Here is a 16,964-nt window from a genome sequence, read left to right as displayed (position 1 = left end):
GTTCTATATAAGGTCTCTTCATTGCAACTACGAGAATTTGAGATGTGGAAGTATGGTGATTGAATGACTGAGTCCATAACAATCTTCAACAACTGAACCAAATTGGACTCTGAGAACAACCTACCTCCATCTTACACTAGATTTAGTCAGCATAAGGACTTGGAAGTTTCCTGAATCTACCATGGCCGACATAAGCCAACTGAAGTTATTGAGACGGAATACTAAAGGAGCTTTAACTCGCACCTTAAACTCCATTGAGAGGTTGCTAGCAGACCCTGCAAATGATGCTGAAACCATAAAAGAATACATAGCCAAAGCAGGGGAACAGTTCAAAGAAGTGGAATGTAAACACACCAAGTTGGTAGAGAACATAACAGATGAAGCAATATACGAAGAAGAAGAAGAATGGATGGGAGAGTGTGAACAGAGGTTTGTGGAGACCATCGTTCATGCACGGAAGTTCATCGGGTCTCTGAACCAAAGTGAGCCAATTACTCTCAAGTCTGAAACGCAGCCAACACCCACGCCTTCATCTGTCACACAAGGTGCATCCCCACCACCAGTGGAAGCTACATCTATTCCTACATCCCAACCTACCGACCCAGCAGCAATGACCAATTCGGTTTCTCCTAGCCCAACATCTGGTCTGTCAGCTGGTACTCCAAAAATGCAAAAGATGAAATTTCCTACATTTAATGGGGACATTAAAGAGTATCAACGTTTCTGTACTTTGTTCAAACATTGTGCCACAGATCTAACAGAAATAGAGTGTTTTTACCAGCTTACTCAATCCATGATCAATGCACGTGAGCGCAACATGATAAAGGGTTGCATCAACGTACAGAGAGCCTGGCAAGTTCTAGATGAGAAGTACGGCGACCAGGATAGAGTTGTGGACAATCTGCTCCAGGAATTGGAGAACTTGAAGCCTTATCAAACCAAAGGTAAAGTTAGTCTGAGCGCCATGACTGTATTTGTCCAGACATTGCAGGTGTTTGAAATGCAAGCAGAAACAATTGGCCTTTCTGGAGAGCTGAATAGTAAAATCTTGCTTAGTCAAATCAAGCAAAAGATGCCTGAGGAACATCGCATTGCCTACTACAAGAGTGTCAGAGATGAACACAACAGTGACACGCTTGGAGGTCTGGTTAAATGGCTACATAGTCAGCTTCTACTACAAGAGAAGGCCAAGTCACCCTTTCGGGAGAAACTTAGTTCTTCTGAGACGATGCAGAATAAAAGTACCAAATCATCAAACGCTGCAACTTGGAACCAACCTAAACAGCAGAATCGTTTCAAAGAACAGAAAGGCCCCAAGGTACCCAAGTGCGCTTTTCATACAAACTCAAATACACATTTTCTGAAAACGTGTATGAAATTCAGGAATTTGAGCCTCCAGGAAAAATATGACATTATGAAAAAACACAACATTTGTAATCGTTGTGGTCATAACAATTGTCAAGCTGGGAAGCCTCCTTTCGATCTGAAGTCCTGCCAGTTTCCTTCACCATGCACTATCCAGACGTGTGGCAGTGATGCCCATTTCTCTGCCATTTGTCCTGTAGTATATGGGAGTAATACTGCTTCGGTGAATCCACCCCGGGTTCATCCACCAGACCAGATGAATGCCAATGCAAGGTCATTTCGTCCAGCATCTGTAACTACCGTAACGGGAAAGGAACTCCATGGTATTCTCCCAACAGTTATGGGCTATCTTTGAATAGGGAACCTTCGCCAATTGGTACGCATATTACTTGATGGTGGAAGCCAAGCTTCACTTGTTAGAGAAGGGATCTTCCCAAGGACGGAACATGACAGATATCAAGAGCATGAATTAACACTAGTTGGGGGAAACACCATCTCACGGAGACTGAAACTCATTGATTGTCAAATAGAGGACATGGAAGGGAAGCACTCTTACCCACTGACATTAACAGAGATTGATAAGCCATGTGGAAACGCTCAAGTCATTCAAGCAGATATTATACAGCAGTATGCCCACTTGAGTGAAATTGAGGTCAACACTGCTCCTTCGACAACTATCGATGTTCTTCTTGGTGTTGACAATACGTACCTCATGATCTGGGAAGAGTTCATCAGGGGCCCGAGATGTGATGATCCAGTTGCAGTCAGATGTCCATTGGGATGGTATATCCAAGGAGGACGTTCGTGCGGTACTACCCCACTCCTCAACTACCTCAATGTATCTGCCATCGGTCCAATTGAAGAGTTTATTGGGTTAGAGACTATGGGTCTGGAACCAAAAAGATGTAAATGTTCAACAGACCTTCTGGACAGAAATGCCACAGAGGTCATGCAGCAAAGTGTGTCTCAACTCCCAAATGGTTCCTATGAGATCGCACTTCCATGGAAGAAACCCCCTGAGAGTTTACCAGACAATTATGAGTATGCCGTGAAAAGACAAAAACACCTCGAGAAGCAGTTTGCTGACAGGCCTGCTGAATGGGAGGTGTATTGCAAGCAGATGAGAGATCAGGTTAAGAGGGGCGTTTCCAGACACGTGACAGACGAAGAGATGAGACAAGACCGCGCTACAGGAAAGAAAATGTGGTTTCTTCCACATTTCGCAGTCACCAAGGACTCAACTACCACTCCTGTGCGGGTAGTGTATGATGGAAAGTCACGATTCCAAGGTCATGCACTAAATGACTATTTGATGAAAGGAGAGAATGTTAATTCAAACCTGTATGAAGTCGCCTTGCGCTTCAGAGAGAATGAGGTTGGAGTTATTGCTGATATAAGCAAGATGTACCAAGCCATCAAAATCAAACCAGATGATGCCAGATTTCATCGTTACGTCTTCAGAGAGAGCCCAAGTCACCCGTTACAGGTTTTCGAGCTCAGCACTGTGACTTTTGGGGACAAACCCTCACCAACAGCTGCCATCCTCACACTGCGACATGTCGTCGAGGAACATGCTCCAAGAGATGAAGGACTGAAAGATGTAGTTGTCCACCAGTTCTACATGGACGATTTGAACGAATCTGTTTCTGATGTGCAGCAAGCTCTTGAACTCAAATCGAAGCTCACAAAGACCCTAGAGAAGGGAAAGTTCAATCTACGTAAGTGGCAGTCAAACAAACGAGAGGTTTGTGATGAGACCGAGGATATGAAGTCTGCAACAGTGCTTGGACCAAATGGAATTTGGAGAAAGACAAGCTGAGCGTCAAAGAGGTGAAACCAATCAAGGGTATACCTACGAAGCGCAGCATTCTGAAACAGACGGCATCATACTACGATTTCTTCGGAGTTTTGTCTGGAATATTGGTGAGGCCAAAGATCCTCCTGCAAAAACTATGGCAACTCAATTTGGATTGGGATACGCCTATTGACTCCCAAAAAGAACTCTGTGCAACACTGGATGCCATAAACAAGGACCTGGAGGAAGTAGTGGATGTTGAGATACCGAGATGCCTAATTCCAGAGGAGTTTAAAGGAACGAGACCCTTGCCTGAGGTGTCACTACATGGACTAAGTGATGCATCTGAAGACGCGATGGGCATGGGAGTGTGGCTCAGGTGGTCCCATCTGGAAGGAACAGGGGCAGAGTTGTCCTTTGTGTGTGCGAGAGCAAGGCTTACACCGCTGAAGCAATCGAGCATGCCCAGGAAAGAGCTGCAAGCAATTCTTTTGCTGTCGAGACTGATGTGCACGATCAGAGATGCCCTCCGTATCAACATAGCATACTGGAAAATATGGACTGACAGTATGACTGCCATCAGCTGGTTGAGGGGTCAGTCCAAATCCTTCCGTGCCTACATGTATGTCGCCTACAGGGTAGGCGAAATCACCACTAGATTTGATCCTATCTCTGATGTCGCCTATGTACCATCTGCCCAGAATGCAATTGACCTGGTGTCTAGAGGTACTGCAAGTGAGATGAAGCGAGTGATAGATGGTCCAGAGTTCTTAAAACTTTCTCCATCAATGTGGCCAAAGACACCCGAGAATATCCCTACAGATCCAAAAGACAAAGAAAAGAAAAAGTTCCATGTACGGAATGCGAAGACATATGCACTAGGTGTCAAGATGGAGGACAAAACGAAACCAATCTTGGATGCTACAAAGTACTCCAACTGGACAAAGCTCAAGATGGTCACCGCAAGAGTATTGTCTGTGAGAGAACTGCCAAAAAGCCAGTGGTTGAAGCAACTCGTGATCCAGATTGCAGTGGTCATCTCACAAATTCATACGGGAAGCAGAGCGGTACTGGATTCGTCAGGCTCAGAAAGATATCAACTTTCATGACCCTAACATTCTGAAACTCGACCCATTCCTTGATGAAGACGGTGTCTATCGTGTTGGTGGACGTTTGGACAGAGCACCGTTGTCGTATGACCTGCGTCATCCATACCTTCTCCCGAAGAAGTGCCATATCAGTTACCTTCTTGTGCGAGATAGTCACGTACACGCCGTCCATGGAGGTTACCTGAGAACAGCTACTGAAGTCCGTAAGAAGTTCTGGATTATCGGTGACATATCTCTAGCACGACATTTTGTCCGAAACTGTGTGACATGCAAGAGGTACAAGGGAAAAGCAGTCCAACAAAGAATGGCTGATTTGCCATCGTTTCGAGTACCTCCTTGTGCACCGCCATTCAAAACTACACTAGTGGATTATCTGGGCCCAATCAACGTGAAACTAAACAGGAATACCACAACGAAGGGGTACTGTGCACTGTTTACTTGTGCAGTCACCAGGGCCGTCCACCTAACTGTGGTGCAGGACCTTTCTACACAGTCATTTCTCCAGGCGTTAGAAAGGTTTGTGAGCATTAGAGGGGCTCCAGCTACAATGATCAGTGACAATGCAACTTGCTTCCGTGGAGCAGACAACAAAATCAACGAGCTGAACTTGAAGCTTGATAAGAAACAAATCAGAGAGCTTGGTCTGCACTACCAGGTGGAATGGAAATTCGGACCACCAGGGGGACCTCATCATCAGGGAGCTGTTGAACGCATGGTGCAAGAGGTGAAAAAAGCGATGAGGCACCTTGTGAAAGCTGATAAGCTAACCTTCGTTGAGTGGGAGACAGTGTTCTGCCAGATTTCGGGACTTATCAATAGTCGCCCACTTACTGCGATGTCGGCGTCACCACTTGATCAGCCACCTCTAACACCTAACCATTTCCTCATTGGTCGGGGAGATCTGAGCTGCCCTGACATCCCTTGTGAGGAGTACAGGGGAGACCTGCGGAAGCGTCGCGAACTATGCAAGACGATGGTGGATGGGTTCTGGCGCAGATGGATGGACTGCATTCACAAACTGTCGCCACGCAACAAGTGGCAAAGGTCAACAGAGAATCTTGAAGGAGATATAGTTCTCGTCATTGGGGATAGTAAGGCTCGTGGATGATGGCAGAGGTCGTGAAATGCTATCCGGGGCAAGATGATCTCGTAAGAATTGTAGATGTTAAGTCCACTGACCTACAATCGCGAAAAAGCCGGTGACAAAACTTGTGTCTCTAATGAAAAGGTCAGAGCGAGATGATTTAGGTGACTAAAACTAGTGACATTCCAAACATTTCTGATTATAAATCTTGTTTTCGATAAAGGTCTGGACAATCGCTCACTTTTGTATTTTCAACAACAGTATTATGCGGTGACATTTTCATCATCTTCAACGGACATTTCAAATAGAAGATTACAACATTGAAAGACTGTTTAATCGATCAGGAGATTGTGTTAGACTTCGTTTTGAACTTTACGGACAAGTATTGTATTGAGAAACATTATTTTTTGACGTCCCGTCGCTTTTGGGGGGTCGGAATGTCATGGCAACATATTTTTTTGGAATAATTTGCTAAATGAATATGTTAAATTGCAGCATGCATTTACTTGTTTAATATATATGTAATTAATCCTTTGAATAATATGTTTAGCTAATATTTTTTAAAATCTTGGCACATAAAAAATAATAAGAAATCTCTCGAAATTCGAATCATTGCAAATATTTAGAAGCTTCGCTCTACTCAAGTAAAACTTAACGTTATCGTAGCGTTCACAGTTATATTTGTTTTTAGGCGACTGGTAAAAGAAACTACGAGCATACAATTGTGCAATTGCCGAGATCACATTTTTTGGTACCACAGCGGCAGTTTTGCCAAGAAAGTCCAGTTAGCAGATTGCTTATTATGACTCCAAAACTTTATTAATTTCAACGGGATTCATCCCACACCTGAAGGTATGTTTTTTGAGTATTTACTTAAACTTCTAGGACAAAATATGTGATAAATGGTTATTTTATTAGGTTTTTTATGACACGTATCAGGTTACAACAATCCGTTTATTTCAATGTAAAATGTATCGTACGTTGATATTGTAAAGTTAGAGCCGTAGAGGTTCACGCAGTGGACATTGAAAGTGAAAGTGATTTGTTTCAAACTTTTGGGCTGAAAAGAGTAGTGATGAAAGCCAAAGATTATTATTAACTTTAGCTAAATATTTGAAGGTTCAAACATTTAGAAATGAGTTTATATTCATTCTTTACTGGAAAAAGGGAACTATATTTTTGGTTGAGCTTCCATAGTGAAAGCTTTACGCACAATGTCCACCGCGGAGTGATATTCTTCCTTGAAATTTAGTGTGATACGCCTCCGTATAGACTTCAATTCTAGGCGCTTTATACAAATTTGTTATAGATGCAATTATGCATTATTTAAACACATACATTTAGATTTGGCTAAAAGAAATAGAAAAGAAGCAAATTGATCATTTCTTTTATCTTAACAGTTTATCAGCCAAACCATATGGTTTTAAAGATGCATCTTTAGCATGTAAACAAATGCAAGTTTTAAATATACTAAATTTGCAGTTTGGAAGTAGGTGGAGTATTGTTAGAAATACATTTAAAAGTGGTATAAGAGAAATTGAGTATTAACATAATTTCATTGTATTCACTCTATTTGGATTCATTGTATTCACTCTTTTTGGAGAAGCTTAAAGAGATAAATATGAAATGTTCAACAATAAGAATGAAAATGGAACTTATTGTTATTTACAACAAAGTAAATGGATTTATTGCAACACGAACCTCATTATACGCCTGTTCTATATACAGTAGAGGCGCTGGTCCAAAAATTGGGATTTCCCCAGAAAACAAGGATATCCTCATAAACCAAGACAAATCATGTCTTGATAAATTGAGACTGTCCTTGTTTATGGGGACGTTTTTTTTTCACTTCCCCCTACGGGACAAAGACAGCAATTACGGAAATTGAGAGTAATGTTGTAACCCGCAAGTGAAAACCCGAACCGTACCGTCCCGTATAATCCAATAATTTGCAAGCGGGACCCGCTGACCCGTCGGGTTTTAACCCGCAAGTCAATTTATCTTTGAAAAATGAAAAACATTATTTCTGCAATCCCCACACTATACAGGCTCAAATCAGGAAAATATATGTCTACTACTACCTAGCCTAGAGTGAATTTACTTACAATTTGCAAATTCGCCTTTTATTCCGGAGAGAAAATGTTTTTTGGGTGACTTTGTACCACGAAATGGGTCTGCTCTGATCTCGAAATTGAAAGCATTACGCAATTAACGCCTCGGATCGGAGCTAGCGAGCCGCAGCTCAGCGCGCTAGCTAGCCCAGGCTGCCCAGCAAGGATCGGCAGACGGCAATGTTGTTTTTCAGTCCAGGTCGGTCGACAATGCGACTCACAACAATCATAATTACAATATTCAATTCCATGGGACCTCGTCTATAAAGTAATCAAAATTGCAATAAATACCTGGATAATGATACAGTCAATTTTTTCTTCTCGTTTATCTCTATATTATTTCCTTCTGTTTTTGTATTTCATTCGATAATATGGCCGCTAAAACTCGATGTTCAGTTTCCCGTCGCCCGCGTTATGAAATTTGGCCCGCGTTTGAAAATCAAATTCTGAAAATAAACTATTTGGATATCTAGATTCAAAACTGATTTAAAACATAATATAAGCTTTTCTGTAAGACAATTACTTGTATATCTTGTAAATACCTGCAAATCTTTTCTTTCTTTCTTTTTTTGTGAATGGAATGACGCTGCATGCTCAACCATACCTCGAGGGATGTTCGTGCAGGCTCCACTGAACAACCGTAGAAGTGGTGGAGCCTGCACGAACATCGCTCGAGGTATGGTTGAGCTACCTCAATAAATCCCAAAGTCTAGTAAACTCGCGTTGGTGAGTTATCATACGGCCTAGTACTCATCCAAAATAACTTATCTTATTTGCTAATTATAACTTAAAAATCATTTGTTTTATTTTTCCAGGGGATGAGTTAAATATCAGACAAAAAAATCATCAAAGCTCAATCTGTTACAAGGCCGACGGGAGACTCACCCACGTACGCATGGGCGCTTGTGCTAGCTAGTCTGAGCTCTGTCTCTCTGCCAGAGCTCTGGGGGACAATTCGCTCTGTAAAGGCCTCAATGATGGTGATTTTCTGCTTCAGACAGAGTTTATATTTCGGGTATATTTTTCAAAACTGCCAATGAAGTTTGATGATTTCTTCATTGTCATGTATATTTAAGTTATTAATGAGTTCATTCTCACCAAATTTAGACTCCCCCATAGAGAAATAAAATTTTCGTGGAGATCTGCGTTTTCAAAGAACTTCAGGAAAAGTAAGGGTATGTGGGCCTTTATTACATGGCCAAGTACTGGAATTAGATGGAGTAAAATTTAGATATTAAATTCATTTATATCAAGTTCAACTCACAGTCTCACCCACACAAACACACCCACATCCAAGATTCTAGGCATGAAAAAAAACTTTAAAAATCATACAATATTAAACAACAAGTAATAATTAATTTAATAAGTGAACAGGTATTCCTCAAAATACAAAAACGTAGCATTTGAAAAGAGCCCCTGAAATATTGCTAAAAAAATGAAAATGGAGCCCCCCCAAAAAAATGATTAATTTTTCCCTGGCTTCAAGTTCCACAGAATAAAGTGCATTAAAAGGTTACAAAAGGTCAAACTTTCATCTTCTGAAAAATAATGAATAATGAAATCGGTTCCTCATTATGAGCTGGAAAAAATGGGACGGGAAACTCAACATCGAGTTTCATTGGCCCATGCGGTTGCTTTTGACTGCGCTGCATGCACGCACTGGCGCTGGCCTTTGAAATAGAGCAACTCGATGTATTTATCATGTTGAACTGTCTCAGACTCAGTCCTGTTCACTATTCACAAGACAAAAATACGCCGGCATTTTTAAAAGGAAATATCTACGTCTCTAAAAGAATCTGCCACGTAAGAAGCACATGATCTTAACTCAATTTTCACTGTGAATGTTTTTATTATGCGTCGTTTATTCTCCCTTTTTTTCGCATGACGGTCTGCGGGTTTGAGAATGAACTCGGCCCGGCCCGCAATCGGAGGCATACCGGCAGGTTAACCCGTACCGCAACGGGTGCGGGTTACAACATTAATTGAGAGTGCTAAAAATAGATTCAGTGACCTCAATTCCCCCCAGTTCACCGTCTATTTTTCATGACTTACCGTCGTCCAATAATCTTGTTATGAAACCTGATATGTTTACATTGACTAGCACACTTGATTGGTGTCGGCACTTGACAGGTGAATGAACATTCCTAGATTTCTTGTGTGAAGAAATCCTTATAAACTGAGACAGTCCCTGTAAACTGGGACGATCCCAATTTTCTGACCAGCGCCTCTACTGATATAAGGTCTCTTCATTGCAACAACGAGAATGTGAGATGTAGAAGTATGGCAGTAGAGGCGCACGGCCATTATTGGAGACTGTCTCCAATGTGGGAGATTATCTCCTATATCAGAGACTTTTGTGAAGAATTTGGGTATCCAATTTCAGAGACAGTCTCCATTTTTGGAGACCAATTTCCTTTGTTTACATTTGCGGCAAAAGGATTACCTTGGTGGCAAATAAATATGTGATAAGCAGATTCCTCATGAAAAATTACCCCTTTTCACCGTCTATTTTAAAAATTCACCGTCTACTTTTGTTTTGATAAGGATTTTTGTTGTCAATCACACAGAACAAATGGGCTTCTGACCTCAGTGAGATAAAATTTTGGGTGGAAAAAATCATGCTTTTGTTTGTGTTGTTTCTTTTGTCCTTTTGCAAAGCAAGTCTCATATGTGGGAGATTGTCTCCCCTATTGGAGAGTCTCCCATATTGGCCGTGCGCCTCTATATGGTGATTGAGTGACTGAGTTAGCGATGCCACATCATTTTAAAATATCTACTGTATACATATGTTGTGACCATTCATTTTGAAGCTTGTGACCTGCTCTTCACAATAAGACTACGGTTTTTTCTTAATATATGCAAATTAGGCAAATATCTAATTAAATATGCACGCATATCATTAAAAATGTCTGCCGCTCATGCGGAATGTGTATTTGCCTTTGTAGTTTCACCCATGCTAGTGATTTTGAGATAATTAACCACCAAAATATGTCAATTGGCCCATTCTTTGATTAAACCAATATATAATATTAAAAAAGAGTGTTTCATATAATTAAATATGCAAATTTAAAATACCATATATCTTTATGTAAATGAGGTTATGATGCAAAGCCAATGATATGCATATTGTAAACATGTATGTTAAAAATATTTCTTTTCAAACTACATGTATGAGGAAATTAACCACCAACAATATGTCAAGTGGCCTATTCCTTGATTAAACTATTATAATATATTAATATTCAAACAGAATACATGTATTTAAATATGCAAATGCATATGCAAATGAGATTATGATGCAATATACATGTAGTACAATATATGTTACAATGATGTTTGTTCTTGTGTATGGCATTTCATTACAAATAAATTGGATAATAGTATCATCATCAGTGATATGATGTTCAATTGCACAAGAACAAATTCATAGAATATTATCTTCTACATGTACAAAAAGTGGTAAATATGCAAATGAGACGAATATGTAATGAACAATTCAAGTGCAGAAGTACTTGTCCAGCTGCATTCATTACCAAATTTATGCTTCTTCATGCTTTGTATACATGTATATTTGTATAATACAACTTGATATTATTTTTTATTAAGTACTAAAATGCAGTTTACATTTTCTTTTGTTTACATGTAAAAGCTCTGTACAATTCAGTTTATGCTTCTAACATTCTTGAAATGAAATACCATTATACTGATTATTATCATTATGCAAGAAACTTGCCTGATCCCTGATCAATGAATTGGTCAGTGGTAAAGTATTCCACACACGTATCATCTGCATTTCAAAGACGATCGAATGTTCACTTGTGAAAAGATGTATTCTGTTATACTATTTTTCCCCCAAACACGTATATTCAACATCAAGGATATTACAAGATCGCCTTTCTGGCCTTCCAAAGTGATTTGGTAAGGTTGGACAAGTTAGAGAAGGCTAAAAAAAAAAAAATTGGGTCGGGGGCCACGGGCCGGAATGGGGGGAGGGGGGCCAGGGGCCGGTAAGGTTGGACAAGTTAAAGAAAGCTATAAAAAAAATTGGGTCAGGGGCCATGGACCGGTATGGGGGCCAGGGACCAGTAAGGTTGGACAAGTTAAAGAAAGCTAAAAAAAAAAATTGGGTCGGGCCACTGGCCGGGATGGGGGAGGGGGGCCAGGGACCAGTAAGGTTGGACAAGTTAAAGAAAAATAAATTTAAAAAAAAAAAAATTGGGTCAGGGGCCACGGGCCGTGATCGTGATGGGGGGAGGGGGACCAGGGCCGGTAAGATTGGACAAGTTAAAGAAAGCTATAAAAAAAAAAAAAAAATGGGTCAGGGGCCATGGGCCGGGATGGGGCCAGGGACCAGTAAGGTTGGACAAGTTAAAGAAAACTTAAAAAAAAAAAAAAAAATATTTGGTCAGGGGCCACGGGCCGTGATGGGGGGGGGGGAGGGGGGCCAGGGGCCGGTAAGGTTGGACAAATTAAAGAAAGCTAAAAATAAAAAAGAAATAAAAAAATTGGGTCGGGGCCAAGGGGCCGGGATGGGGTGCCAGGGGCCGGTAAGGTTGGACAAGTTAAAGAAAGCTAAAAAAAATTGGGCTGGTGGGGGGAGGGGCGGGGGCCAGTAATATTTGACGGCTTAAAGGTAGCTAAAAAAAATGGGTCGGGATAGGTAGGGGCCGCCAGGCCGGTGACGTTGGACAAGTACCGATAATGGGTAGCCCCCCCCAAAAAAAAAATGGGGTCAGGGGGCAAGGGCCAATAAAGTTTGGGGTCCGTGTTACAGGCCCCCCCCAAAAAAAAGAAATAGGGTTGGGACGAGTAATAATGGCAATTATGGGTGAGGGGCGGGTTGCAAACATATAGGCCACGCAGGGGCCTGGGGCAAATTATGGAAGGGGTAAACATAGATCTAGACATAATAAATCAGGCAAAAAACAAAAAAAAAATGGGGCCTTGGACCATAATCAGGGTTTAAAAGGGCAAGAAAGGTACATCACCATCTGTTACATAATCACCAAAAACCAAACAACCCTACTCAACAGACTATACAGTCTCTGTATTGACCCTGAATTTTCCAGATTGGGGACAGTGCAAGCCCTTATCTTTCCCGCTGGCGGTAATTCGCGGTTTGCTAATTGGTAACAAGTTTGGTATCATTACAAAGCTTAGAATTCAAAGAATCTCATGATGCTGGGAGTTTTTTGGTTTTTTTATGTGTAGGGGTACGATAAAGGGGTCAAAACATTCATGTCATCATCAAATCACCATATCAACAAAATCTCAACAAATCACGATATCAAAATGCAAAAAAAATCGGATTTTTTAGACATAATTTCAGAGCAAAAGTACTAAACTAACGATTCAAATTGCCACAAACACTGGTGGAAGTCAAAATCTTGTGTGTCACATGATTATGACATGAGCAGTACTTTCCACTTTTGGCTTCTGAGATTCAAAATGGCCGCGCGCATCGTACGATCAGGCAGGTTTCAAGACACATTTCAAATGCAAAATATCTGGCGATTCTAACCTCAAATCAGAATGTAAAGTGAAAATTTCCTATTTTAATTTAATAATCTTCGGATTTTTGTGGGTCAGAGTGTTACTGAATTAATATTTAAAGACTGGAAAAGAGTTTTCTGAGACCATGTTTTACACAGGGTCAGAGCATACCGATGCGAACGCGCGGCTGGTTTGGCATCGCTAACTGAGTCCATAACATACTCTTCAAAACAGACAGCTGCCAGCTGTCTTCATGGTCTCATAAACAGCAGATTACAGCTGACTAAATTTTAGTAAAAATCTGCCATTTCTGAGTTTTTCTTCACTCTCATTTTTACAAAACTAAAGTAAACTTTGTATTAATATTATTTTTCTGTATTTAATATAAATAGGCTGGTATATCACAATGTGTGTCTTCTACGAAGAGGGGCCTGACTAATTCGGAGACAATAAATCCAAAGGCAAAGCTAAAGTTTAACTATCAACTTATCCAGCACAGAGACGTGCTATCGCCAATTCACTTGCATGCAAACGAAATCGCACGTGTCCTAAACGGCAATGCCGAGACTGGACCTCGAGATCACACTCCGCTCACACAAGATTCAAACAATGGAACGACCACAATTACACCAGAAAAAAAGCACCTTTTCACGAGTAAAGTGAATCACTCATTTCGCTTATTTATTCCATCCATTCACCTCATAATATACATTGGTGTATCATCTAGAAACATACCTGAAATCTCGAATGTTTCGGCTATTCCAGACTTCCTTTGTTGTGGTTTCAAAATTTTCCCAGACCTCGCGTGCGAGCGCCAAACATCAATCACTTAGAATCGACCAATCAGGAGGGGTGTCTTATAAACAGCTGATTGTATTCATTTAGCACCGCTCATCCGATTGGTCGGTAGTAGAAGGCGAGGACGGGCGCTCGACATCGAAGTCGAAAGGGGGGGGGGGGGGGGGGGGGGGGGGCGCCTGGGGGCCGGGGGGGGGGGGGTGATTTCCTTTTCCCCAATGAAAAACTGAACGGGGACCATAGAGATATATACATCTCTATGACGGGGACCCACTATGATCCAGGTATGTGATATTGTGAATATATAGGGGGGTTCAAGCTGAATGAATATAGTTGACAATTAAGCAAAATAAAAAAGAAAGCGGGCCGTCACAAAAAATTGAGGCCGTTTCGTATCCCCCCGGGTACCCCCCCCCCCCCCAAAAAAAAAAAGAATGGACAAGCAAGAAAAAAAAGGTCTTCACCATAGATTAAAAAAAAAATGATGAGATAAAAAAGGTCTGCAACACAAATTTGAGCTCGTTTCGTAACGAAAATATTTGTTTAGGGGGAGGGTGAATTTTTATAGGGGGGCTTAATTGGGTATCGGTGTACGTATGTTACTGTAGGTAAGTGAAACAGGTATTTCTTTAAAACTTTGAAGAATAAGGTGACCCACGTATTTTTCATGTATTCAATATTCAAATTCATTTATTTCACATCTCTTAAAAAAGGATACAATACATAGTGATTTAATGCGATAGAGTAAAAACAATTAATGACAGTCGTACAATTTAGACAAAAAATGATTAAAAACAGAGTATATGTGAGGGAGTAACAAAAAGCCATTTGCCTAATAGGCTACATTCATTACTGACTAACCCCCAAAAACATTATCTTCCAATCAACTTTTGAGATTGAAAACAATGATCTCAACACCAAACCAAATCAGTAGACTGGTAGAACATATGAACAGCAATAAAAAAAAGTAAAAACAAACGAAAGACAAAGAAATAACAGACAGGCTTATTCAAGAGTACTACAATTATTTAACAGGTAAGATTTACATTTACTCTTCAACGAGTTTCAGTAAAGAAGGACATTGTTGGGGATCCAACTTCAATTACATAGGCCTATCAATTACATAATTTTTGGGAGAGGACACTTATAGGAACAGAAATGGATGACAACATTCATGAAGTGCTGTTTGAAAAGTGAATGGATTTTGATGTCAAAGTGGACACCCCTTTGTTTCCTTTTTGTGCTTATTGATAAAAACATCGTTAATGAAGTAATTTGAAGACGACGCTTTATGGACAGAATTGGCTCCCTATAGTAATTTTGGTTATTGGGCCAAAATTGGCATTAGCCATGTTAGCTTTGGGGAAAGTCAGTGTTTCAGCGGTCATATTTCAACATTAAATTAATGATTCTGATTGATAAAACAATGCCTAATAAAATGATGTGCCGGCTATTTAAAAAAAAAACACGAATTGAATCATATGACACTAAACTGCCAGCCAATGGCGGATCCAGGGGGAGGGGGGGGGGGCGGCCCCTGCCTCCCTTGAGAGGCACGATTTAAATTTGTAATGTAAAATGCCGTTAAGACCTTTCTTTGCATTTTTTTTCGTCCCCCTCCCCCTGACGAGTCACAACCCATGCAAGGGACGTATCTCTGTTCCCCGGCCCCTGATGTCACAACTGATCCCTGACGAGCCACCTAATGCCCCCTCCTTTGAAGTTGAAGCATTTTTGTTTTTGCTAGCCATTTCTTGTAAACGCACAAATGTATGAGCAGAATGAATTATTGGGACAAGCGAGCATTCTACCCTCCCCCTACATACCAATTTATTATTTTTTTTTATGTTTTAAGGGGAAGTTCACCCCCCAAAATTGTAATAATGACAGAAAATATAAAAAAAAGTATCAAGGAAGGTTTGATGATAATTTATAAAAGTTTTGAAAAATTATTAGTTTTTTTTAATTTGGTAAAGTCATATCTGAGCAGCTTCCCATGTATCGTGAATTGAAAAAAAAACAATCAAAAGTAATTCCCTTAAAAAATACAAATAGGTTTTATCATTTAGCCAGGGGCGTAGATAGCGGGGGGATGGGGGGATGCATCCCCCCAAATTTTAGGTGGGGGGGATGGTGTGTACGATCATCCCCCCAGGTTTCTGTGGGGGAAGAAGCAAAACTATACAGTAATAAAGCAATGAATGCTAGTTAAAATCAATCAATAATAATAGCAGTAATAATCATAACGTACAGCAATGACAAACATGATCAAAATTGGACTTTTATTCAGAGTCATTCATCTTATATGCATTTACAACTTGCAAGATTTAAGTAATAACAACTGTCTTGCGTCGTCATATACATTTAAGGATCGTTATTCAGAGTTTCACCAAGTACATTTCCTTATAATAATTATGTATTTGCAAAGGAGATAAGTTCAAAATATTTCATTACATATTTAAGAAAGTGTCGCTTAATCACTCCCTTTCAGAGCAATTGCTTTCATAACACATTAACACTGTTCAAACGAATTAATAAGAAATTACCTATACACATACACTGACCCTTTTCCCTGCTGGCCATGTCCTCAACCCCTACTTTGCAAAGGAAAGGTGAAAATTTTCAGTCTCTAAGGAGCGAATTAGTAAATGAATGATTTTGGAATGAAAGTGCAAATTTTGGATGGCCTCAGTGATATCCGGTTTTTTTTCACTCAATATTCACTCCTCAAAGAGTGAACTATTTCACTAATTTTTTCAGAGTACTTTGCGCTTTTCAAAGAAGGTAGAATCATCCAATATAGACATGCCTTAATTCACGAAGGCAGATTGAATCAATCCATGGATAAGATTAATTTATGGTCTAAGATCACAGAACAAGCCTAACTCGACCCTCAGCGTGTTCATTGTCGGTAATTTTAAACAGAGTGTGCTTATCATTAATAGTGTCCGCATATCTGCACGTGGATAAGAAATATAATGTTGAGCTTTTTTTTTTATTTTACCCCTATTACTATAATTGTAATTGATATTTTTTTAGTTATTTGGCTGTTTATTTGTTTATTCCTTTAGTTGTTGATTCATTCGTTTGATCATTAACAATATCGCTACTTTTAAAAGAGTATACTACTATACTAGTAAAATAAGGAATACTAGTTATTCTAGATCATGTTTAGCAGGACTGTCATGACCAAGATGATAACTAGACAT

The 16,964-nt window shown here is 40.1% G+C and overlaps 2 protein-coding genes across 2 annotated transcripts; both read left to right on the top strand.

Annotated features, from left to right (window-relative positions):
* The first annotated feature begins 1,900 nt into the window (after nucleotides 1-1,900).
* Nucleotides 1,901-3,184, top strand: LOC121417578. Its single transcript, XM_041611312.1, has one exon. It carries the CDS (start codon nucleotides 1,901-1,903, stop codon nucleotides 3,182-3,184), a length of 1,284 nt encoding a protein of 427 aa, XP_041467246.1.
* Nucleotides 3,185-3,516: 332 nt separating this feature from the next.
* On the top strand, nucleotides 3,517-4,269 carry LOC121417577. The gene has a single exon (XM_041611311.1). The coding sequence runs from the start codon at nucleotides 3,517-3,519 to the stop codon at nucleotides 4,267-4,269; it is 753 nt and encodes a 250-aa protein (XP_041467245.1).
* The last annotated feature ends 12,695 nt before the right edge of the window (nucleotides 4,270-16,964 follow it).

Source organism: Lytechinus variegatus, chromosome 6 (genome assembly GCF_018143015.1).
Source record: "Lytechinus variegatus isolate NC3 chromosome 6, Lvar_3.0, whole genome shotgun sequence".
NCBI lineage: Eukaryota > Metazoa > Echinodermata > Echinoidea > Temnopleuroida > Toxopneustidae > Lytechinus > Lytechinus variegatus.
The sequence above is the reverse complement of the archived record's forward strand: the minus strand, read 5'-3'. Positions and strand labels throughout refer to the sequence as shown.